Here is a 26,887-nt window from a genome sequence, read left to right as displayed (position 1 = left end):
GTAGGATAAAAAACTTAAATCGAATAGTTTGGGGTGGGGGTCAACATTGCTGCAAGTTTTGTTAATCTAAAATCAATTTTACATTATATTCATATAGGTAAATCAATTTTTCCCAAATTAAGTTAGGAAGGGGGGTAGTGGGGTCAGCGAAAAAACTATGTGAATTAAGTTATTTATCCTACATTGAACTTTTGATGTCGTCCCTAATACGATTTCTGTTTCAAATCTTGTAATGTGTGTTATTCTTATGTGTGTTTCTTATCAGAGTAAATTATACTGAACTCGAAGTCAATTTATAAGATACTATTGAATTACCTACCTGGAATTGTACAGTTCGATATATTAAACTCTTGGATGTTTGTGACTATACCAAAATCTGTGCAGTCTCCATAAAGCGTAGCCTTTGTTTGAATGGCTGCCCATTCAAAAAGATCGGTCATATTGCAACATAACAGTTGGTTTTGAGACAAAGATCTGAAAAGTAATATTGAATTACACTGAAATACGATGTGTCAGTGTTTCAGATATAGAGCAACATGTTTTTGCGATCTTGGATCTGTACATACAAGCAAAATTTTCATATTTACATTTTAACTGATTGTGTCCTATTCCCAAGTCTAACATGTAAAGGGGGATGATGCACAGAAACTGAACCAGGATTTTTGAAAGAGGGATTAAAATTCCATAAAACGGATTATAAACCGCCGAGAGAAATGAGGCGAAAAAGATTGTGGAATATTTCATGCTAGAAAAACAATCCTATTAATCAAGAAAAAATTGATAGAAATTGGGTTTTTTGGCGACGAATAACACAATTGAAATTCGCTAAAATACTGTCTCCTAAATTCATACTTCCGTTTTTTTCCTTCTTCTTTTTTTAATGAAGCTCATAAAAAGTTACACAAATGCTAACAGAATATGAACCTAACTCGTTTTCTCCAATCTGAAAGCATCTTTGCGTAGTTTCCATTTACACGACACCTTTCTCTATCCAATGACATGACTTAAAAATGACGAAACTAACACCCTTACATTTGTATAATTTTCTTAAGTTCATTCTATGTCGTATATAATAATGATCATTGTACTATTAAAAGTCAATAATATAATACGTACAAAGTCGTTACATTTGGCATTGCCATAAATATATTGGCTGAAACAGTTTTCAAAGCGTTCCTTGATAAATCTCTGAAATAAAAAAGATCAAAAATTAAAAATTAACCAGCAATATTAATCCATTAATATTTTCATAAACAGTCGTGTTAGGTTGATGTTAGCAGTATTGGCTCGAAGCGTAGCCGAAGGCCAATCAGCTGATCGAGCCCCAATACGACTGTACGCGGACACACTACAGGATTTATACGAAAACACCCATTTTATGACACCTTTATTAACCATTGACGTAAGATAACCCCCAAAAGCTGACTAAAGAAAACATGCAACTATAGGAAGACTCATACGGGATTAATATGAACTATTTGGGTTAAATATCTTTCTAATGCAAGGAATTTCGAATAACCCTGAAAAAATAATAATGTGCGATGAATTACCCTTTATTTCTCCGATTGATATAAACCTTTGCAACTCTCAAATTTACACGAGTTATTTCCTATTAAAATGACATCACTAACGTATGTAAAAAAAAATGGCAACGTCGATGTAAGAACTGGTCCGTGGACTGGAGTGACGAAGAAATAAATATTTGAAATCCGTCTGGTGCCGAGGATAGCTTTCACAAACGGCCCTTTTTAGGGCCACCAATACTTCACAGAAATAGTTTTCATTTGTTGTACAAATTAGTTCCTTGACGAAAATGTTTTGACAAATTATTTCTGACAACGTTAAGACATGTTCAAGATCTTCTTTAACATGTATTTTCAATATTTCGAAAGACCCGTTGGTATGGTTAAACAAATGTGGCCCATTCGAGGCGATGCATATCCAACATTGTCCATCCTACAAATGTCTCTCACTTCGGACTGCGCCCTCATATAAATAATCTTTAATTGTTGACAATTCACATTTTGTACCGTCCACAATTGAATATACTCAAAGACAAAATAGTACAACATATGAAAAATACTCAACACCAAACATATTGAAAACTTATATTAAGCGTAATACACATATCTATTTTCTGACACCTTTTTGAACCAAAAACCGGAAGTTGAAATCTTGTATTAAGACCAGTAAAAATTCTGTGTTAACTGGCTTTTGTGTATATGAAATCGTATAAAATGGACAATTTTTAATGTATTTTAAGTCATTGACTAATAAACATTGTTATACATTATTAGGCGATATTTCGAAAAAAAAATTTGTATGCATTTAGAACTCGGTGATATGCATTTAAAAAGAAAACATGATATGAGTAGTATTTATACTTCTTAAGATTCAATCAATTAAAAATATATAATTGGATCAATAAAGATGCATATACAATACAATTATAGGACAACGGTAGGGGATTTACAAATCAATCAGATTAATGTATCTAAAGAATTAAGACCGCGAAAGCATTTCTATTGTGAGTGGAAACACATACACATCGTGATAGTGACCGACAAACTCCTACACGATACTAGGCTTTAATTTGTTTGCTCCAAACGCGCGTTTTGTTAACATAAAACTCATCAGTGGCGCGCGAATAAACTCCAAGACTCGAAGACCAACTCAAATATAAGGCAATAGAGATATGAACTGAAAATTTCTAGTTTGGCTATAGCAATATAGATCTGGAGTAGAAAAACTTTCATGTTATGAACAATTAAAAAATTTATAAATAGACAATTTACCGAAATGACTGCATATTTCAAAATTTATATAAAAGTGGCAAAGCTGACTAGTGTAAACACGTGTTTCAAGGGGATTTCAGTCTTTATTTTTATTCACCCTGGCGGAGCATTTTTTGCGTCAGGATATGACCCCTGTTCAATTCCCAAAAAATGAATTTGTTAACTGGATTTGTTCTTTCTTAATCTATTTACAAGATTTGAACTGTCGCCTCAAATTCACATATAATGTGAATACACAGGCACGTAACAAATTAGATTTGTAATCTCCATATGATGGGGCTAAGGGTATGTTGTCAATGCTCCTCAACTTGGTATTTGATTTGGCCTTTGAACTGTTTCAACGCCAGTGATGAATCTTATGTAGACGAAACGCGCGTCTGGCATACCAAATTATAAGCATGGTATCCTTGATGAGTTTTAACCGCTGTGAAAAGGGAAGTTGACAACGGGAAAGTTTAAATCGTAATGTTTGTCGTATATTTTAGATTTGTAAATGCTAAGCAATAGATCAATTATGTAGCAGACATTCTAGTTTTGGTATTACCTAAAGGACAAGCATCCTTTGAATATGTGAAATAAAAGCAACCACTGAAGTGACAGGATATCATCAATGAATCATAAAGAGAAAAAAGAACTTAGAAAGATGCCCTTTTTTCTTTTTCTTCGTGAACGTTAGTGTGAATTATGCTTCATATAAGTACACAAACAAGTCGGCCAATAGGGATGCAGTATAAGTACTTATTACGTTTACAGTTTACAGTTGTTTGCACAAAAAAATCAACACGTTATACATTGCATGCGTCCCAAGCGCTTTTTGGGATTTACCTTCATCAGGAACGCTCAAAGCCGAATATTTGAAAGCCAATGATGAATAAGAACTGAAACAGTTAAAGAGCTTTATAACCAAAAAAAGACCTAAAAAATAGCCATATCCATCTACATTGAAGTACCGACTACTGGGCTGAGGAAACCCTCGGGGACTGATAGTCCACCAGCAGAGATATCGAACCAGTGCTGTAAAAAATGAAAACAACACGTTATAAATTTCATGCGTTCGAAGCACTTTTCTGGATTTATCTTTATCAGCAACGCTCTCTAACTATCTAATATCAACGCATGCTTTTTATGATGTGCTCAAAATGGAGTGTATCAGACATGGGGATGAAGAATGGACACGAGAACATTGACACAATGGATTGATTGATTGCACGTCCAGTGACCATCATGACAATATATATAAAAATAAGAAGATGTGGTATGATTACCAATGAGACAACTCTCCGCAAGAGACCAAATGACACAGAAATAAACAGCTATAGGTCACTGTACGGCCTTCATCAATGAGCAAAGCCAATACTGCATAGTCAGCTATAAAAGGTCCCGAAATCACAAATGTAAAACAATTCAAACGAGAAAACTATCGAACTAGTTAATGTACAAAAAAAAAAAAAAAAATATGTAATACAACAACAAACGACAACCACTGAATTACAGGCTTCTGACTTGGGACAGGCACATACATACATAATGTGGCGAGGTTATACATGTTTATAACGGTATAATGGTAAATTAATATGTAGATAACCACTCTTTTCTACAATATCGCCATACTCTATCAGACTACAAAGTAACAATTAGGACAAATTTCTGTCATTTCGATTAGAATAGTCGTTTACTAGTGGTACAGGATCTGCCTACCATACCGGGGAATCTGAGTTCACGCCCAGTTTTTAATGGCGTTTTATTGCTCAGTCTTTAGTTTTTCCATGTCTTGATTTATGAACTTGTATTTGTATCTTTGGCTTTCGTATGTTCGTAGCATTGTCACTTTAACTCGACCCATGAGTTCTAAATGTCCTCCTTTATCTTCCACCTCTTCTTTTTCATATATTAAAAACCACAAAACCACATTATATTGATGTTTAACTTCACTGACATTATCACATTGTGCCCCAAAAACAAGTCTGCCTGTAAACTGTTAAAACTATTACCAACATCAATGTTTTCTGATGAAATATTATTTCTCAGAAGCATCACGAGTACGTGAACCTCATATTTATTCATTAGGTGTTTGCAATGTAACAATCTAATACGCCGTCTCAGGATCTAATGAATACTGGGAAATTTTTAATTATTTTCATTATAATTTCAATCATTTGGTAAAATTGAAAGTAAATTTCTTTTTTGAAATTGTATTGTGATGTTAAAAATTAACCATACTTACATCCTGTCAAGTTTTATATTCGACGAAAACAACCCCGATGGTAGACTGTTTAAGTTATTCCTGTCCATTATTCTGGAAAAAAGAATCATTGATTTCAGTTGAAACACGTATTACTTAAGGGCAAACCAATTTGAACTGCATTACTTCATAGAAAAAAGAGAAGAAACATGGTCGTATGCATATAGTTTGATTTATTAGTGCCTGTTCCATACAAGACTTTTTTGTTTCTCTGTCATTTAGTTAATTTTGATTATTTTCGTCAAAATAACTTTGTTGTATGCATCCCAAAAAGAACGCCCTTAAAGATATTAAATATGTTTTGATATAGTTGTTTTCATTTTATGGTAATGATTTTTTATTGGATGCTTGAAATCCAGTTGGAACTATTTATCTATTTTTAGGATCAACATAATGCATGAGATGATTATTTCTTGCTTTGTTCTAAAACAACATACGGAGTAAGGTGGCTATATTGATATGCACATGATGCATGTAGACCTTTTTTTCATATCGATTTATCACACGTGCGTTTGAATCGATCGGATTAATATATGCAATAGAAAAACGTGTATGTGGAAAAAAATCAGGGAGAAACTACTTTTGGAGCGGCATGGGGACTAAAATTTACGGAATTCTTTTTTTTTTATTGAAAAGTCATTTTCCCCTAACAGGAGTGGGAAAATCTAAAGAACTGGGAATCGAATTGGAGTGGCCTAAACAACGTTTAGATTCGTAAGGCGATTCGATATTCTATATTAAATATTTCACTTTTCATTTCGAATAATTGCTTAGGTAATAGAACTCGATTTATTTTTCTCATGAAACCCTTATTTACGGTATGGTGATTACATATTTACGACAATTTATGATCATTTTCATTGAGAATTATTGGTTCGATGACAGGACTATATACATTTTTATTCTTTTTAAATCTTCATGCACTGCATGTAATATTGTAACATAAGATTGTCCTTAAATTCAAAAGTATATGAATACAAAATTCTTATCATTTTCATTAAGCAAAATTACAAAAGACAAAACAATATTAGACATATCATGAAAATCAGATGCACTTTTCTAATCACCAACCGGCTAATGTTTTTCTTTAATTCCAAAGTACAGGCAAAAATATAGCAAATTCTATTTTCCTACATATAATATTGGCTGGGACCAATCAAACGACATCTTACATACTCTTGCTTTCTCTTACAACGTGAAGGCGATAACCCGTCATTCATCGCGGTATCTAATTAGTAAAAGTAAAATTAAAAAATACCGAACTCCAAAGAAATTTCAAAACGGGAAGTCCCTGATGAAATGGCAAAATTAAAAGCTTAAACAGATGAAACGAATGGAAAACAACTGTCATATTCCTGACCTTGTACAGACATTTCCTTATGTAGAAATAAGTAGATTAAACCTGATGGTATAGCTAGCTAACCCTCTCACTTGTATGACACTAAAAATACATATCATCATAATGACAACAATGTGTGAACATAACAATCAGACACAACCGGAAAAAAATATAAAAAATATGGGAACAGTCGGCAATTTTGATTATAATCTCTATCACTTTAAAAACAAACAAATATGTCAACAAAGAAAAACAAAATGGCATAAGTACCGAGCCACGACAAAAAGATATTACCAAAAATGGAAAACCAGTAAAGGTTAATAATTTACAAAGACAAATAAAAGAACACTCTATAACGTAATTAAGATGATAAACAACGTCAGGACCTAGAATCTATTCATCAAGACCATCTTGTATCATTTGTGAAGTTGATACGAAATATATTTATCACCAAGGTCTTGGTATCTGTACTATGTCTTGTCTTATTCCAATCATTGGCGATAACACTGACATGCCATCAATTCATTCTATATCAAAAACTATAAAGTTTTGTTTGCCAAAAATTAACTGGTGGACTATGTGTTGTGTTATATTTGTGAAGTTTCAAAAACATTTACCGTCTAACAAGCCTCCATGCATTTACAGTTCAATATTCAAAAATGAATTTACTCTTTCGATGTTAAACATGCATTATACTTACACTTCATCAAGGTTTATGTTCGCCGAAAAGAACCCTTCTGGTACACTACTTAAACGGTTGTCACTCAAATCTCTGGAAAATATATCAACGATTCATGTTGAAGTAAGTCATTTCTTTTTTTAAACAAGTGCTAAATAAGGTAGCACAACAGTTTATACTTTGAAAAGGCCATTATTTATGTTTGAAATTATGTATCTGTGTTGTCTATCTAGATTCAAAGACCTGGGGTATTCAAAGAAAGACGAATCAATGAGTTCGTGATTTAATACACTGTTACACTTATTACCAATTAGGGAATATTATTAAGGTTTAATATTTGGATACAATCTTTAATATTTTTGGTAACTTTCTATTTTAGAAATTAAAGCTTTCTATTTTAGAAATTAAAGCTTTCTATTTTTTAGCTAACAATTAGTAATTAGCTGTTTGCCATTTACCGATTTGATTCTGTTATTGCGATGATAAACTGTTTCCCTTTGGCATTTTATACTGGTTAAATACAGGAAAAAACTGGCTGCAACCCATGGAAAGCATGATAAGCTAATAGTGACATGAATAAAAAAATATAACAATAAGAAGATGTGGTATGATTGCCAATGAGACAAATATCCACAAAAGTTGAGATGAAGTGGATGAAAGCAATCATAGGCAACCATACGACCTTCAACAATGAGAAATACCCATACCGTATAGTCGGCTGTAGCAGGTCCCGACATGAAAAATATGAATCAATTCACTTGGGAAAGCTAACAGCTTTATTGAAAACAAAACAATTTACGAAACACAAATATGACAGACAAAAGCAACGACTACCATTGAACTACAGGCTCCTGATTTGGAACAGGCACATATAGAATGTGGCTGGGTCAAGCTAGTTTACTGGCGCCAAACCATCCCTCTTACCTGGGACAGTGGTCTAACAGTACAACATAGGAACAAGCTATAAAAAAATCAGTTCAAAAGGGCTTAACTCGTCAGATCGATACAGATCAGAATACAATTAACAAAAACAGAGACCAGATGTGACAAGATTTCTATACATCCCACAACAAACAAAGATACTTAGTAAACATCTGACAGTACTCGCAGTTACTGACAGCTAGTTCGAAGCCAATAGCAACTAATAAAAAATCATTAGTGTAAAGACGTCATTAATATTTAGAGAAAAACATCACATTGTGCAATGCCATAATATAGGTATTGACGGATAGAAGAACCATGAATGTGCATATGTGTATAACAATAATATTTGGTATGGTTTTAATTAATTGATAACTGATAACAAAATCAATAGTTATAGCAAATTCGTTTTAACCAATTTTTAACGAAAATTTAAAACTAATGATATCAAACGTGTTTAGCTAAAAAGTAAAATCACAAAAATACTGAACTCAGAGGAAAATCAATTCGGAAAGTCCATAATCACATGGCAAAATCAAATAACAAATTATTAAATGTATTTAAAAAAAAGATCTGAAATTACACCCTTTACGCGCAGACGAATATTTCCTTTTCCGCTAGCTGTTCATTGTCAACGAAAATGTATGTCTCTCCTAAGAGAAACAATTATTATGGTCTAATTAATCATAAATATCTAAAATTGATCTTTATAATGAACTTTATATGACGCGAAAGCCTCATATACTGCATTTGCTACTGCAACTTAAAACTTTAGCATTTCCTTATGGCATTAATACAAAATCCTTTAACATTGAAATCAAGCATAAAAGCAAGAATTGGAAAGTAATATGAAGATATTTGACAAATTTTCATAAAACCAAACCGATTGAACCTTAGTCTGATTCAACAACCTCTAGAACTCGCCCAATGCAAGCGATCACAAGACCACCAAGGCGGTGTATCAAAAAAACAAAGGTCGGTCTTGTTTTCTTGAAAGTAAGTGGCGACCGGGCTTACCTGTCATCAGATTTTGATACTAAAACTATTCAAGATTTTTAAATAACATTGCATTGCATCAACGATTCTACCATGTGGTATCTTATTAGTACAATACAGAAGTGTTGCTTCTACAACCGTCTTTTTCCTCAAGCCTCCCTTCATTATAATTTCAATGGATAGTAACACTCTATTTTGAAATTGTATTGTAATGTTAGACAGGTATTATACTTACATTTTATCAAGTTTTATGTTCGATAAAAGCAACCCTTGTGGTAGACTGATTAAGTTATTGCCATTCAGATCTCTGGAAAAAAAGACATCATTTGGTTTGTATTGTAACAATAATTTCTCAGTTGGAACATTATTACTTAAACAACATATTTATTCATAAGGCAATGATAATATTTCAGACTTATAATTTCACGTTTCAGTTCGAAACGTTGATGTATAATAGAACTAGAATTTTTCACTTGAACCCTCATGAACCGTATATACTACTGTAACTTATGACATTCTTTATATTTCTTATATGATAAACACAACATCCTTCACAGTGTGAATAAGTACAAAACATGGCAACATATTAAAGAAATAGGAAGATTCCCGGATTTAAGTAAAAGACCGACACAATGCCTCGGTCTGTTTAATTTTCTCGCTAACCAGGTCACAGTCCAAAGAAATGGTATCCTAATCGGACACCATATTGTAATTTCCACCTGATTATATTTGATTTAATTGCGAATTACAGCGTATAGGCGTAGAACAGCAAAACTAATAATATAATATAAATTCAATCATATTACAATATTATAAGTAGGTCTTGGACTTAAAGCAGCGTCATTTTGAACTTCTGGCGTGTACGGTATTTAAAAAGTTTTCTTATCCCCATTTAAGTCAGGAACGACAATCCGATAGTCTGCAACTAACTTTCTGGATATCCAAAATTACAAGATTATAACGTATATTCTACTATATGATATTATTGAAGTCTAGTATATAAAAAAAAATATACTTTTCATTTTATTATACTTACAATTCTTCAAGGTTAATGTTCGACGAAAACAACTGTGCTGGTACACTTGATAGACTATTATCCTCTAAATCCCTTGAAAAATACCAATGTTTTGTCTAGAAATGTGTTATTTCTATGTTATTTCACCCTATACTATCCAATGTAGCAATTCATAAGGAATATAATGTTAAGATAAGGAGATTGGTATGAGTGCCAGTTCAAAAACAGCCCTCACAACTTGGTTAAGCAAATAATTGTCATCAAACGGATAACGAGTAACATTCATACCGTACAATCCACATTAGAAATGTGAAACAATTACACAAAACAAAAACCGACGTTAATTAAAAAAAAAACCACAATAAATGAATAATTAATATGACTGGCAAAAGTCCGGGATACTACCGAACACAGACCTTTCAGACATATTATGAAATTTAGCTATTAACCTTGGATATAGTTTATCACATAGATCTATTGGTGTAAATGATTTTGAGAAACACTCTATATTGATTAAATATTACACTTACAAAAGTGTTATATTTTTGTTCGACGTAAACAAGTTCATTGGTAAACTGGTTAGTAACAGATTCCCCTTGATATATCTGGAAATAAATCAAAAATATGTGATGGATTAAGTGCTTTCTTCGTTAGGTCACTGACACTTCAACATCATTTCGATTTTGTTAGGATATCACATTATTGATTATCAAATAATTTACATCTCATTTAGATATTGGTATGATTGTTTCCCCTGGAAGTTCCGTGTACTGCATATTGTTACATTAAACAATCATCCAATTTCTAATAGATAAAATTGAGAATGGAAATGGGGAATGTGTCAAACAGACAACAACCCCACCATAGAACATAAAACAAAACAGCAGGTTTAGATGATATGGAAATATCCCGCTGATAGTACTTGACCGACACAAAAAGTGGTTAACAAGGTAACAATCCGACAAGCCACGATAATTTACCACATTTGGCTGATTTTGAACTAACTTGTTTCTATTAAATTTAAATGCTTTGTGCGTGGCCATGAAACATAAACCAAATAATTATAATGTCTTTAAATTCAATCAATATTGAATTAAACCTAATAAATCGTATGATGATGTTTTCACGCTATCACGAGAACACAAAAGGCGGAATTTTAAAATAAATATTTGTCCTGGGTTTTTTTTCAACAAGTGGCGGAATTTCCATCACTTGATTCAATGCTTAAACTCTACATATGTGTTAACGCAAATAACATACTGCAGTGTATACTACCTGTGCATATTTGTTTTCCTCTAGGCGTCGCAAAAGCAAATATGGTCTTACTTTATTTCGTTTCGTCTGACAAATCTGTCTTCTTTTTAATTTCAATCTTAGTTTTTTGTGTTTTGACAGATTTTATCCATTGTTTTTCTAGCGATGATCATGTCGCTCAATATGAAAAGATTGTGTAGTGCTTTTTTATTGTTTTTCATTTCGCAATGTCTATTTTTCAGGCTTCTATTGTGTCATCTGACTTTCATACCTCACTTACACCTCATCATGTTTCAAGAAATTAAAGCACTTTTCTTTCATTGGATAAACATCACATTCACACACCATTTCATTTACAACAACTATTTCAAATAAATATTATGCAGACCAACAGCGGTATTTCAATATCAATACCAAAATTAAACAAAATTATTTTTACATTATATCTTCTTGCTTACAATGTGTTTATTATGAAGTACAAAGGTGTTACTTCGAAAATCCTTCTCGTTTCCGTTCATTTTGACGTCGATCTTTTAAAAGAAACTCTCTTATTAAATCTGTATTTTGTTATTATATACTTATCTAACTTACACTTTCTTAAGGTTAATGTTCTTCGAAAATAACTCTTCTGGTAAACTGCTAAATGTATTTTTATTCAAAAATCTAAAAAACAAATTGTCGAGGATTTGTGAAGAAAGTCGGGTATAACATAAATGAGCTATTTTCACGTCAGTACATAAGTACTTCCTACTGGGTTTATGATGGTCCACAGCACCAAATTTCGAGGCAAAATCAATAAACATCCTCGGCATGAGAATATTGAAACCCATGCAATTTAAAAACGTATAATTTCTATCGTTTTTTATTATAATAATAACATTTACATTAGTTGCAATGACACACGATTAACAGACCCATTTGCTGCTACAGGCGAAATCGGTTTAAACCTCAAGCATCTAAAAAGATGATTACAGTTTTTTTATTTAACGTTAAGAAAAGTATTAAATGATTTCAGGAAGTACAACACTTGATTCTTGATTTTCATTCCAAAGGGTTCGCACTAGGAATCATTTCTGCGTATGTCAGTTTATTTTAGACTTATGAGTTTTAATTGTCCCTTTTGTATCTTTCGGCTCTCTTTTACGAACAATCTCTTAAAATATTCTGAATATTCTTTTAAAAAGAAAAAGAAACTGTCTTTTTTAACATTATTTTTTATGACAAATATCAAACTTACATTATCCTCAGGTTTATGTTCTTTGAGAACAACCCGCCTGGTAAACTGCTTATAGTATTTGTACCCAAATCTCTGAAGACAAAAGTATCGATTAGTTGTGAAGAATGTAGGGTACAATATAAATTAGCTATTTATAAAATCGTGTTTGATCGTCAAGACTCCATTCCTTTAGTTTTATTATTTAAAGAAAAAAACAAACTTTCATAACCTTAATGTCTAATATTCATTTCAAAGAAAGGTTGACTGCAGACGTTGGATTGAAGTTGGATTAAGCTCGCACTGATTGTACTTGAAGAAAATATTCTGTTTCGACAAAGCTTCTTGTGTTGTTTTTTTAGATCGATGGTAGAAGTGAATTGTCCCATCCGGGTTCACGTGAATAGTAATCGCTAGTTACATAGTAACAATATTCACGGTATCAATTTTCTAACAGATGCGCATTCCCACATTTATTGTCAATTTATTAACAAACGATGGAAAAATATACGAAAGTCAAAAACCTAATACAGACTTTCTAGAGATGATAAAACCACAAAGGATCAAAAGTAAAGTGACACCCAGACAAGGAATGAGAGCTTTGCATGCAGAGATATAAATGTACTTATACTAAACCTTTTAGTAGCAAATTTAAATAGAACAATATCCATATTTTCATTTTAGTATCAATGTTTTGGCTACTGGGATGGTGATACCTATAGGGATTAACTAGCGAATTATTAATGTACGTCATGGCCAACCGCACCACACATCATCACTGCAATAACCATCCTCGGGATGAGGATGTTAAATTTCGTGCAAATCATTATGTCGACCAAAGAGTTCAATAAGTCATAATTTCGGTCGTTCTCTATCGTGACATGATTTGTGGAGAATGTATGGTGCTATATAATGAACTATTTTTAAAATTGTGTTTGTCCATCAAGACACCGTTCCTTTTGTTTTAGTATTTGAAAAAAAAACTATCAGCCTTAATGTCTTATATTTCTTTCAAAGAAAGGTTGACTGCAAATATTTGCTTGGTGTTAGATTGAGATCAGACTGGGAATATTGAAACCAATGCAATAAATGATGTCAACCCAACAATTTAAAAACTTGTAATTTCTATCGTATTTTATTATAATAATAAGATTTACATTAGTTGCAATGACACACGACTAACAGACCCATTTGCTGCTACAGGCGAAATCGGGTTAAACCTCAAGCATCTAAAAAGACGATTACAGTTTTATTTAACGTTAAGAAAAGTATTAAATGATTTCAGGAAGTACAACACTTGATTCTTGATTTTCATTCCAAAGGGTGCGCACTAGAAATCATTTCTGCGTATGTCAGTTTATTTTAGACTTATGAGTTTTAATTGTCCCTTTTGTATCTTTCGGCTCTCTTTTACGAACAATTTCTCTTAAAATATTCTGAATATTCTTTTAAAAAGAAAAAGAAACTATCTTTTTTAACATTGATTTTTATGACAAATATCAAACTTACATTATCCTCAGGTTTATGTTCTTTGAGAACAACCCGCCTGGTAAACTGCTTATAGTATTTGTACCCAAATCTCTGAAGTCAAAAGTATCGATTAGTTGTGAAGAATGTAGGGTACAATATAAATTAGCTATTTATAAAATCGTGTTTGATCGTCAAGACTCCATTCCTTTAGTTTTATTATTTAAAGAAAAAAACAAACATTCTCAGCCTTAATGTCTAATATTCATTTCAAAGAAAGGTTGACTGCAGACGTTGGATTGAAGTTGGATTAAGCTCGCACTGATTGTACTTGAAGAAAATATTCTGTTTCGACAAAGCTTCTAGTGTTGTTTTTTGAGATCGATGGTAGAAGTGAATTGTCCCATCCGGGTCACGTGAATAGTAATCGCTGGTTACATAGTAACAATATTCACGGTATCAATTTTCTAACAGATGCGCATTTCCACATTTATTGTCAATTTATTAACAAACGAGGGAAAATATACGAAAGTCGAAAACCTAATACAGACTTTCTAGAGATGATAAAACCACAAAGGATCAAAAGTGAAGTGAAACCCGGACAAGGAATGAGAGCTTTGCATCAAGAGATATAAAGGTACTTATACTAAACCTTTTAGTAGCAAATTTAAATAGAACAATATCCATATTTTCATTTTAGTATCAATGTTTTGGCTACTGGGATGGTGATACCTATAGGGATAAACTAGCGAATTATTAATGTACGTCATGGCCAACCGCACCACACATCATTACTGCAATAACCATCCCTGGGATGAGGATATTAAATTCCGTGCAAATCATTATGTCGACCAAAGAGTTCAATAAGTTATAATTTCGGTCGTTCTCTATCGTGACATGATTTGTGGAGAATGTATGGTACAATATAAATGAGCTATTTTAAAATTGTATTTGTCCATCAATACACCGTTCCTTTTGTTTTAGTATTTGAAAAAAAGCTTTCAGCCTTAATGTCTTATATTTCTTTCAAAGAAAGGTTGACTGCAAATATTTGCTTGGTGTTAGATTGAGATCAGACTGATTGTAATTTCAGAAAATACTCTGCTCCGGCATAGCCTCTAGTGTATATGTTTTGATCGATGAATGAAGGGAAATATCTCATCCGGGACGCGCTAGTATAAGCGTAGGGTACACAATATCAATATTCACTTGATCAATTTTATACCACCAATACGCATTTCGACATTAACTTAGTAACACTCAAGCAAAATTATATGAAGGTCGAAAACCTTATTCAGACTTTCAAGAGATGATAAAACCACAAAAACCAAATGTAAAATGAAACCCCGACAAGGAATGAGAGCTTCGCATGAAGAGATATATAAGTTACAATTATTTCCAAACTTTTAAGTAGCAAATTTAGATAGAACAATATCCATATGTTCATGTTAGTGCCGATGTTCTGGCTATTGGGATGGTGATACCCACAGGGTCTAACAAATGAATTATTAATGTACTTCATGGTTAACTGCGCCACACTTTGACCACATTACTGCAATAACCCTCCTTGGAATGATGATATTTAATTCCGTGCAAATCATGATGTCGACCAAAGAGTTCAATAAGTTATAATTTCGGTCGTTCTCTATCATAACACTAAAACTTACAGATATTCCAACGATACAAAATTATCAAACGCATTTGCTGCTACCGTTGATATCTTGTTGTCCAATAAGATTCTAAAAATAATATTACTGATTAATCTTTAGTAAGATAAAGTATAACATGAATTCAGGGAGTACAACACTGGCTTCTTGAATTTCGTTCACAACATTCGCGTCAAGAATCATTTTTGCGTACGTCGATTGTGACCTAATGTGGATAAAGAGATTTTTAGTGAAACGGTAAAAGCTCGTTAGTTAATAGTACGTTAATGGTGAAATCCGTTACGAAAATTCTTCTTTAAAACTTACTTCAAGAGAATACTCTCTTTTTTTACCTTGATTCAAATGACACATATCTTTCAATCCCGCACCGTCCTCATGTTTATGTTAAATGAGAATAATCCGTCTGGTAAACTGCTTCTTTGTCTAGCGTATGAAGCAAAGAGCAGCTAATACGAATGTTAAAGTCGTTGGAATGACGTGGACGGGTTGGTATTCTAACGCAAGACATCATACAGCCGTGGCGAACACGCTACTACGCGACCACTGGGTCGGTGATATCAAAATGAGAAATACAAGTTTTAATAAGGAATAAAAAGAATAGATAACACAAAAGAATTTCGTAAGCTTCGTTTGTAGTTAATAAAGCCTACTTTGGATTCCTTTTGATGAATGTGATAACAGTTTTTTTCTGGGTTTCATAAGTAAGGGCAAACCACAAATTCAAATATTAAACACGTTACATTTTATATAGGATATGATTGAATGCGGTCTTATATCAACAATGCTAAAATATTCATGAAAATAATATTTATAAATATAATATTATCCACGAACATAATTACTCACAGACATTAATGAATTCATAGTATTCAACTAAACTTGATTGATAAACAATCTCCATCGTCATCAACCTCGACTTCAAAATAAAACTTGAAACGCCACATTCAGGAACATTAGTCATTTATCCAAAATAAATCCATCACAATTAAACATGAATTTAGATAGACAGCTGACTATCAGATTATTCAAATTAATGAGTAACTAAAAAATCAATAGAAGCTAGTGTTAAATATCATACTTACAACTCTGTTGTATTTATAGGTACACCTTCAGGTATTGCTGTTAAACCTTTGGAGCTACAATCGACTTTTGTTCCTGTGCAATCACATGTGGATATTTGGAATTCAATACATGGTACAGCATACGTGTGTTCTAGTGAGCTGACGATTACAATAACTATTACTGTTAAAATCATGATTCTAAGTTTCTTCTCTTTATATCTAAAACATAATGTTAAATTACATTAAAGTAAAATCACAAAAATACGGATCTCCGAGGAAAATTCAAAATTAAAAGCCCCTAATGCAATGGCAAAATCAAAAGCTCAAACACATTAAAAAGATTTGGAAAAAAACATTGTTTCTATGGTAATTTACATAAAGGTGACAGTAATTTACATTTGTTTAAATATTGCAATTCGATTACGAATAGACAAATAAGTTATAAAATCCCTGAGTGGATCGAATGTTCTTCCAAAGGCAGTGAGACCAGGTGCGTCAACAGGGTAATTGTCTCCCGCTATCCATATAAAAAAATGGTATGATTGCCAATAAGACAACTCTCAATAAGAGACCATATGACACAAAAATTAACAAAAAATTGTCACCGTAAGACCTTCAACAATGACCAAAGCTCAAACCGCATAGTCAGCTATAAGAGACTACGAAATGACAAATGTCGAGAGACCAAATGACACAAAAATTAACAACTAAAAGTCAACGTACGGCCTTCAACAATGACCAAAGCTCAAACCGCATAGTCATCTATAAAGGCCATGAAATGACAAATGTCGAGAGACCAAATGACACAAAAATTAACAACTAAAAGTCACCGTACGGCTTTCAACAATGACCAAAGCCAAAACCGCATAGTCATCTATAAAGGCCACGAAATGACAAATGTCGAGAGTCCAAATTACACAAAAATTAACCAATATTTGTCACCGTATGGCCTTCAACAATGAGCAAGGCCCAAACTGCATAGTCAACTATGAAAGGCTACAAAATGACAAATGTAAAACAATTCAAACGAGAAAAAAACGGCCTAATTTATGTACAAAAAATACATACAAACAGAAGGTGACTGGGTTAATCATGTTATCACGTTTCCAACCCTCCTTCTGACCTTGAACATTGGTGAAACAGTACAACACAAAAACTAACTATAGAAATCAGTTGAAAAAGGCTCAACTCATCAGATGGATACAAAATAACAGAGTGGACATGGGTGGGTGCTTGTATATGTTTTACCTTTTACAAATTGTCACTTGGATGGGGAGAGGTCACATTGGCATTCATACCACTTCTTCTCAAATCTATATATCCGACGTCATGATGAAACAGACGAACATAGAGGATTGGTTATATTCTTAAGAAACAGTAGTGCATATGGACTTTCCATTCTAAGATAAAACATTTTTCAAAGCTTTATAGTAAAAGTGTTATAGTTTTAGCCTTAAAAGGAGTTCCTATGGGAAATTGCATTGTCGGTATTTACAGAAATGCAACCTATATGCTGAAACGCAGGTCCGTAACTTAGAACATAAGGACAATAAATTATACAAAAAATTAAAACAGTCATTCAGAAAAACTGGTTATTTTTGGTTAAAAGATACTTCTAGAATTTTTTGCCTCGGGCAATAAATGCAAGAAATAAACTGAGTCCTATAACATGAGCAATTAAAAGTTGATACAGTTATTATGCTATTTTTTTTATTTTCCTTTAGAATATAAGCACCAAAAGTTTCAATGACTTTGTACCTTTCTGATATTAAAATTTTCGATGATGGTAAATCAAGATATCATTTTGAACACACAGAATTTATTTTAGAGAGGCAAAAGATAGCGAAGGGGCATTCAATCTCATAAGTCGAACATAAATAAAGGCAACAATAGTTTACTTACTGTAAAAGAGAGGCAAAAGATAGCAAAGGGGCATTCAATCTCATAAGTCGAACATAAATAAAGGCAACAGTAGTTTACCGCTGTTCATTTTAGAGAGGCCAAAGATAGCAAAGGGGCATTCAATCTCATAAGTCGAACATAAATAAAGGCAACAGTAGTTTACCACTGTTCGTTTCAGAAAGGCAAAAGATAGCAAAGGGGCATTCAATCTCATAAGTCGAACATAAATAAAGGCAACAGTAGTTTACTTACTGTAAAAGAGAGGCAAAAGATAGCAAAGGGGCATTCAATCTCATAAGTCGAACATAAATAAAGGCAATAGTAGTTTACCACTGTTCGTTTTAGAGGGGGCAAGAGATAGCAAAGGGGCATTCAATCTCATAAGTCGAACATAAATAAAGGCAAAAGTAGTATACCGCTGTTCGTTTTAGAGGGGCAAAAGAGAGCAAAGGGGCATTCAATCTCATAAGTCGAACATAAATAAAGGCAACAGTAGTATACCGCTGTTCGTTTTAGAGGGGCAAAATATAGCAAAGGGGCATTCAATCTCATAAGTCGAACATAAATAAAGGCAACAGTAGTTTACCGCTGTTCGTTTTAGAGAGGCAAAAGATAGCAAAGGGGCATTCAATCTCATAAGTCGAACATAAATAAAGGCAACAGTAGTATACCACTGTTCGTTTTAGAGAGGCCAAAGATAGCAAAGGGGCATTCAATCTCATAAGTCGAACATAAATAAAGGCAACAGTAGTATACCACTGTTCGTTTTAGAGGGGCAAAATATAGCAAAGGGGCATTCAATCTCATAAGTCGAACATAAATAAAGGCAAAAGTAGTATACCGCTGTTCGTTTTAGAGGGGCAAAAGAGAGCAAAGGGGCATTCAATCTCATAAGTCGAACATAAATAAAGGCAACAGTAGTTTACCACTGTTCGTTTCAGAAAGGCAAAAGATAGCAAAGGGGCATTCAATCTCATAAGTCGAACATAAATAAAGGCAACAGTAGTTTACTTACTGTAAAAGAGAGGCAAAAGATAGCAAAGGGGCATTCAATCTCATAAGTCGAACATAAATAAAGGCAATAGTAGTTTACCACTGTTCGTTTTAGAGGGGGCAAGAGATAGCAAAGGGGCATTTAATCTCATAAGTCGAACATAAATAAAGGCAACAGAAGTATACAGCTGTTCGTTTTAGCTAGGCCAAAGATAGCAAATGGGCATTCAATCTCATAAGTCGAACATTAATAAAGGCAACAGTAGTATACCGCTGTTCGTTTTAGAGAGGCAAAAGATAGCAAAGGGGCATTCAATCTCATAAGTCGAACATAAATAAAGGCAACAGTAGTTTATCACTGTTCGTTTTAGAGGGGCAAGAGATAGCAAAGGGGCATTCAATCTCATAAGTCGAACATAAATAAAGGCAACAGTAGTTTATCACTGTTCGTTTTAGAGGGGCAAGAGATAGCAAAGGGGCATTCAATCTCATAAGTCGAACATAAATAAAGGCAACAGTAGTTTATCAGTGTTCGTTTTAGAGTGGCAAAATATAGCAAAGGGGCATTCAATCTCATAAGTCGAACATAAATAAAGGCAACAGTAGTTTACCGCTGTTCGTTTTAGAAAGGCCAAAGATAGCAAAAGGGCATTCATTCTCATAAGTCGAACATAAATAAAGGCAACAGTAGTATACCGCTGTTCGTTTTAGAGGGGCAAAAGAGAGCAAAGGGGCATTCAATCTCATAAGTCGAACATAAATAAAGGCAACAGTAGTATACCGCTGTTCGTTTTAGAGGGGCCCAAGATAGCAAAGGGGCGTTCAATCTCATAAGTCGAACATAAATAAAGTCAACAGTAGTTTACTTACTGTAAAAGAGAGGCAAAAGATAGCAAAGGGGCATTCAATCTCATAAGTCGAACATAAATAAAGGCAACAGTAGTTTACTTACTGTAAAAGAGAGGCAAAAGATAGCAAAGGGGCATTCAATCTCATAAGTCGAACATAAATAAAGGCAACAGTAGTTTACCACTGTTCGTTTAAGAGGGGCAAGAGATAGCAAAGGGGCATTCAATCTCATAAGTCGAACATAAATAAAGGCAACAGAAGTATACAGCTGTTCGTTTTAGCTAGGCCAAAGATAGCAAAGGGGCATTCAATCTCATAAGTCGAACATTAATAAAGGCAACAGTAGTATACCGCTGTTCGTTTTAGAGAGGCCAAAGATAGCAAAGGGGCATTCAATCTCATAAGTCGAACATAAATAAAGGCAACAGTAGTATACCGCTGTTCGTTTTAGAGAGGCCAAAGATAGCAATGGGGCATTCAATCACATAAGTCGATCATAAATAAAGGCAACAGTAGTTTACCGCTGTTCGTTTTAGATAGGCAAAAGATAGCAAAGGGGCTTTCAATCTCATAAGTCGAACATAAATAAAGGCAACAGTAGTATACCACTGTTCGTTTTAGAGAGGCCAAAGATAGCAAAGGGGCATTCAATCTCATAAGTCGAACATAAATAAAGGCAACAGTAGTTTACCGCTGTTCGTTTTAGAGGGGCAAAAGATAGCAAAGGGGCATTCAATCTCATAAGTCGAACATAAATAAAGGCAACAGTAGTATACCGCTGTTCGTTTTAGAGGGGCAAAAGAGAGCAAAGGGGCATTTAATCTCATAAGTCGAACATAAATAAAGGCACCAGTAGTATACCGCTGTTCGTTTTAGAGGGGCAAAAGAGAGCAAAGGGGCATTCAATCTCATAAGTCGAACATAAATAAAGGCAACAGTAATTTACCGCTGTTCGTTTTAGAGAGGCCAAAGATAGCAAAGGGGCATTCAATCTCATAAGTCGAACATAAATAAAGGTAACAGTAGTATACCGCTGTTCATTGTAGAGGGGCAAAAGATAGCAAAGGGGCATTCAATCTCATAAGTCGAACATAAATAAAGGCAACAGTAGTATACCGCTGTTCGTTTTAGAGGGGCAAAATATAGCAAAGGGGCATTCAATCTCATAAGTCGAACATAAATAAAGGCAACAGTAGTTTACCGCTGTTCGTTTTAGAGGGGCAAAAGATAGCAAAGGGGCATTCAATCTCATAAGTCGAACATAAATAAAGGCAACAGTAGTATACCGCTGTTCGTTTTAGAGGGGCAAAAGATAGCAAAGGGGCATCCAATCTCATAAGTCGAACATAAATAAAGGCAACAGTAGTATACCGCTGTTCGTTTTAGAGGGGCAAAATATAGCAAAGGGGCATTCAATCTCATAAGTCGAACATAAATAAAGACAACAGTAGTTTACCGCTGTTCGTTTTAGAGAGGCAAAAGATAGCAAAGGGGCATTCAATCTCATAAGTCGAAAATAAACTTTCAAACACTATTGGAACAAAAAAAAACAAAAAAAAACAAAACGACGTAAAGCCAAATAAGAGTATACAAAACACAACATTGAAAATTAAAGATCGGGCAACATGAACCTCACAAAATACAATATTAGATGGTCCGGAAGGGTGATTTATTCTGTAATGTCGCTTATTCAAGTGTTGTGAAGGGAGTGTTTCATTAAAAAGGTTTAAAAAAGAAAGTAAAGGAAATTAATCATTTTTGAATTAAAGATATAAGAAAAATTTATATTTTGGAGGAAATGTTAAGTTAGTATGCATTCTACTGGTTAACCCTATTTGCAAAGGTGCTGTCTCAAATGTAGATCGTAAAGGGGACGTCAATAAATGAGTTATCGACTATCATCAACGGATCAAAAACTGACACACGAACTTAGTTAAGAAAGATATTTGGTTCAACTGTTCAAATGAAAAGGTAAATATAATACCGTATAGCGGGTTATATTCGCGGATGTAAAAATTCGCGATTTTCATTGAATAAGTATACAAAATATTTTGGCTGTTATTGTTTTGGCGAATTCAAAACTTTTATCTTTTATTTTTTATCTATACATTTTCATGGCACTTTTAAAATGGTGTAATTTATTTTGACAATTTTGTTCTATCCGCGAAACAAAGTAAAAATATAGACCCCGCGAAAATAACCAGCTATACTGTATGAATAATGACTTCGGGAGAAATGCAACACTTACAGTGCAATCAAAAAATAAAGAAAAAAGATGCCGAAATTTAATAAACTGAAAGTTCTACGTAGAATTATGTTTTATGTTAATTATGTAATGAGTACATTTGGATTTCAGCATGAAAATATTAAGAATGAATTCAGGCCAGAAAACAGTTCGAACGCGATATCATCTGTGTCATGTAGCAGGGAATGATGATGAGTTCTATAAAAGATAAGTTAAGATAGGTAAATGTATAAAGTTACTTACATGTTAAATAGTTGACAATACGACCACAACTGATCACACAACTGAACACTTGAAGAGAGGCTTTGTGAATGAAATAACACGTTGAAAGGGATGGTATATGTTTAATATCACGCTAGTGTGTGCGTGGTCCGAGGATGTAACACATGCTTACTGTCGTTTCAGTGGTTTAACAAGACATATATTTTTATGAATTTCTTTTTCTGTTAAGGAGCGTTTCGTACTTATTTAAAGCTGCGTATGACTAAAGATAAGAAAATACAAAAACTCTATGTAACATATTGCAAATAAATGCTTGAACAAGCACTATTGAATTTAACGTTTATAATAAATTGTGAATTATTTGAATAAATAAATTGTCAAATCATCAAATTAGACAAATTGTTAAATAACATTTTGTTCATGCTTTCTCAATTTTTAATTATTACAATTATTTGAAATCAGAAACAGAAAATGAAACCTCTAGCATACTAGGGGAAGAGAGATTTGCCTTCAATTTACAAAAGTGATTCAATAATATCAATACAAATTTTGATAACATATAATACATTTTGAAAAGAATAAATAAACTTAGTATCGAATTATTTTTATAAATTATCGTTGATCATCTCAACAAGATTGATTTTCTCGCTTGAGTCGGTACGGCGAAAGCGAGAAAATCCGTTGATATGACCAATTCTAATCTGTTTATCGCTATTTTACCTATGACGACCTTGTCAATGTCATGTCAATTTCATTAGAATCGCCACAAGCCTCCTTAGTTTATAGCGATAATTTTCCATCTCAAGCATAATATAAAAAAATATCACAAAAAAATATCAAAGGAAAAGTTGCACAAAAGAACGATAGTATATTTTACATCAACCACAAATTGACATCTATAGTTGTCATGTCTAGGACTCATGTAATTTGGACTGAGTGTGGATTCATTAGTGATGTCTGCATACATTGTGAGTCGTTATTGTATTCATTCTTGTAAAACTATTCCGATATCGTGTGAAGTTTATCAAATATCTTTTTTTTTTTTTTTTATCATATATTTAGTAGGAAATACAGTAGTTTTAAATATTTGATAAATAGCCTGCTGTTTACGCCGTATCGCTCAACTTTGATGTAGACCCTTTATCACACCCCTATTTCGCATGTCTACCCTTTATCACACCCTTTATCGCATGCCTATGCTACCTTTTATAACACCCCACCTTTTTTTTATTACACCTTTACTTGGAAATATGAAAATAGCACAAAAAAAAAAAAAAAAAAAAAAATGAGTGTTTTTCTTCTATGGGTCTAAAATGGAATGGTCATTACGGCATTTTTTAAATGACGTAATTGTTTGGTATGTGACATCACAGTAGACGAGCTCTCATATTTTCGAGACCTCAACCCATCTTATAAACCTACATTAAGATAGAATAAACAACCAAACACCACAGTAAAATCAGTTTAAAAGAAGTCCGAAACTGGTGTCAGAATCAGAAACAAAATAAACTGTTATCACAGAAATACATCTCAAAAGTTTCAAAGTCAACAGACCATAACTTAGGAGGCGGGGCCAAATGATATCCATGGTAATGAGATGTGCCAATGCTTAAACAACTGCATACCAAATATATCTTTGACTTTTCACTAGAAGTTCACCATGAATTAGACCTAATCACAAACAAATACATTGTTGACGCCGCCGACGTAATTGTTTGGTATGTGACATCACAGACGACGAGCTCTCATATTTTCGAGACCTTAACCCATCTTATAAACCTACATTAAGATAGAATAAGCAACCAAACACCACAGTAAAATCAGTTTAAAAGAAATCCGAAACTGGTGTCAGAATAAGAAACAAAATAAACTGTTATCACAGAAATACATCTCAAAAGTTTCAAAGTCAATAGACCATAACGTAGGAGTCGGGGCCAAATGATATCCATGGTAATGAGATGTGCCAATGCTTAAACAACGGCATACCAAACATATCTTTGACTTTTCACTAGAAGTTCACCATGAATTAGACCTATTCACAAACAAATACATTGTTGACGCCGCCGACGCCCGAAACAGCATACATATGTTTCGCTTTTTGACTCCGAAAAGCGAGAAAATGAACTAAGCAAAAATTACAATCATACCTTAATTATCAAAGGACAACTACAGGAATGACTCACATGCCAGCTCCTGACCTTCATTAAACTGATTGAAAGGTATGTCTTCAGTATACATTGTTTAAGAAAATCAAGTACAATCCCTCTCGTTATGGTTGTTTCATACCATCATAAAATATATGAGACGAACTAAACTCGTATCATGCCAACAACTGGTTTTAGAATAAATTTGCATTTTTTGAAGCAAAGACCCTTTGCATTAGACAATATAAAAACCAAAAAGACCCTTTTTGTGCTTTGTAAAAAATATTACCATGAAATATTAGATGGGAAATACCTGAAAGTATAAGTTGATTGCATGTTGAGTCATATTTTCGCATGATGTCCTTGTACCGACGATACAATTGAGTAAATGATTTGAATAGTTTGTGATATCGAAAACCCGGGTGTAATAATTTTCAGTAAGACTGATACTTCTTGTATTAGAATCTAATATGTTGTTACATACACGAGCGAATCGAACAAGTTGAGATACGGAAACACCGTACGATGGTGACAAGGGAACGTCATCGTCTAAACATTGATAATTAACAATAGGAAAAGAAAGCATCTCCTTCATCATACGTTTTAGTTTCAAGCTTCCAGCTACAGAACGATATAGATAATAGTATCAATATCCAGAAAAGGGAGGTATTTATTGTTAATATTAGCAGGATAATTCTAATCACTCTACATACTGAGGTCGTAATTATTGAAAGCCAAATCATAATCCAAATATCTTGAAGTGTTATATTTTAGTATCAGATGATGATTCTTTGATCATTTTATAACGATACACAAACAAGTCCGCGATAAGTGTAGCACACCTAAGTATCTTTGAAAATCCGATAACATGACGATATATGGAATCTCCATACAAGCAAAAATGTTATCTATTAAAAAGTAAGGTAAGTTATAGAATCAAAGCAGGTTCGTTTGACTTAATTCTTTTGTTTGTTGTTGCTAAAAAATTATCTAAAAGAGTTTGAATACATAAATTCGCATTTTGTAAATGTGCATTTAATTAGTATAGGTGTTTGATGTTTTTCTTAATAAGATTATGAGAAATAGTGGTATGTAGGGTAGAAAAATAAAACATTTGAACAGCTTTGGAAGCCAGGCCTCAGTTGAAACTTTCATTGTATGTGGTTTCTCTTGTACAGAGGTAGCTAAAGATTTATGTTTGTTACAGATGAAATTTTTAAAAAATGAAGTAGTTGGAATGTAAGTGAGTTTGTGATTTCCTTTTGCAGAACCCCAAATGTAAAGTTTACGTCCAACAGTAATGATATTATACGCAACCTTATCAGTCGGAACAAAAACAAATCCCTTTACTAGTTTTTTCAGCTTATGTTTGGTACAAGAAATAGGGCTATTGTTAAGTAAAATATTCTTAAAAATGTTAAATATGAATATCAAAAATATACATGTTCATTACTGAATTAAACAAGAATGTGTCTATAGTACACGGATGCCCTATCCGCACTATATTCAGTGGACCATGAAAATGGGGTAAAATCTCAAATATTGCATTAAAATTAGAAATATCATATTATAAGCTACATGTGTACATTGTTTCAATTTGATTGGACTTTAATTCATCAAAAACAAAATCTCGACAAAAAACTTCACCTTGAAACGGGCCAGATGAACGCAGAGTAAAAATCATAATGCCGATAAATTAAGAATACAAAAAAGTGTATAAGGATTTTTTATCAGTTTTTTTCTCGTTTAATCCATCTCGAGCAGCAAGTACGGAATGAGTTATGATTGATAATACGACACTCATTCCAAATAATAATTGATGGAGGACGATTTTTAGGGTCTTAGCTCATCTGTTGCATTTACAAATGTAACCTGTTTTTGTA

The 26,887-nt window shown here is 33.2% G+C and overlaps 1 protein-coding gene across 1 annotated transcript in view; it reads right to left on the bottom strand.

Moving 5' to 3' along the window:
• The window catches only part of LOC139499615 (platelet glycoprotein V-like), a 45,129-nt gene extending 28,266 nt beyond the window's left edge, over positions 1 to 16,863 (bottom strand). The window contains exons 1-11 of the mRNA XM_071288362.1: positions 16,671 to 16,863; positions 15,589 to 15,660; positions 12,479 to 12,550; positions 11,833 to 11,904; positions 10,518 to 10,592; positions 10,009 to 10,080; positions 9,208 to 9,279; positions 7,077 to 7,148; positions 5,020 to 5,091; positions 1,117 to 1,188; positions 320 to 474 (exon numbers count right to left, since the gene is read on the bottom strand). Of these exons, the coding sequence (XP_071144463.1) occupies positions 320 to 474; positions 1,117 to 1,188; positions 5,020 to 5,091; positions 7,077 to 7,148; positions 9,208 to 9,279; positions 10,009 to 10,080; positions 10,518 to 10,592; positions 11,833 to 11,904; positions 12,479 to 12,550; positions 15,589 to 15,660; positions 16,671 to 16,843 (979 nt within the window). The 5' untranslated portion in view covers positions 16,844 to 16,863. The remainder of the gene's footprint in view (positions 1 to 319; positions 475 to 1,116; positions 1,189 to 5,019; positions 5,092 to 7,076; positions 7,149 to 9,207; positions 9,280 to 10,008; positions 10,081 to 10,517; positions 10,593 to 11,832; positions 11,905 to 12,478; positions 12,551 to 15,588; positions 15,661 to 16,670) is intronic.
• Positions 16,864 to 26,887: the final 10,024 nt, after the last annotated feature.

Source organism: Mytilus edulis, chromosome 12 (assembly GCF_963676685.1).
Source record: "Mytilus edulis chromosome 12, xbMytEdul2.2, whole genome shotgun sequence".
Taxonomy (NCBI): Eukaryota; Metazoa; Mollusca; class Bivalvia; order Mytilida; family Mytilidae; genus Mytilus; species Mytilus edulis.
Note: the sequence above shows the minus strand (reverse complement) of the source record. Positions and strands in the feature narration are given on the sequence as shown.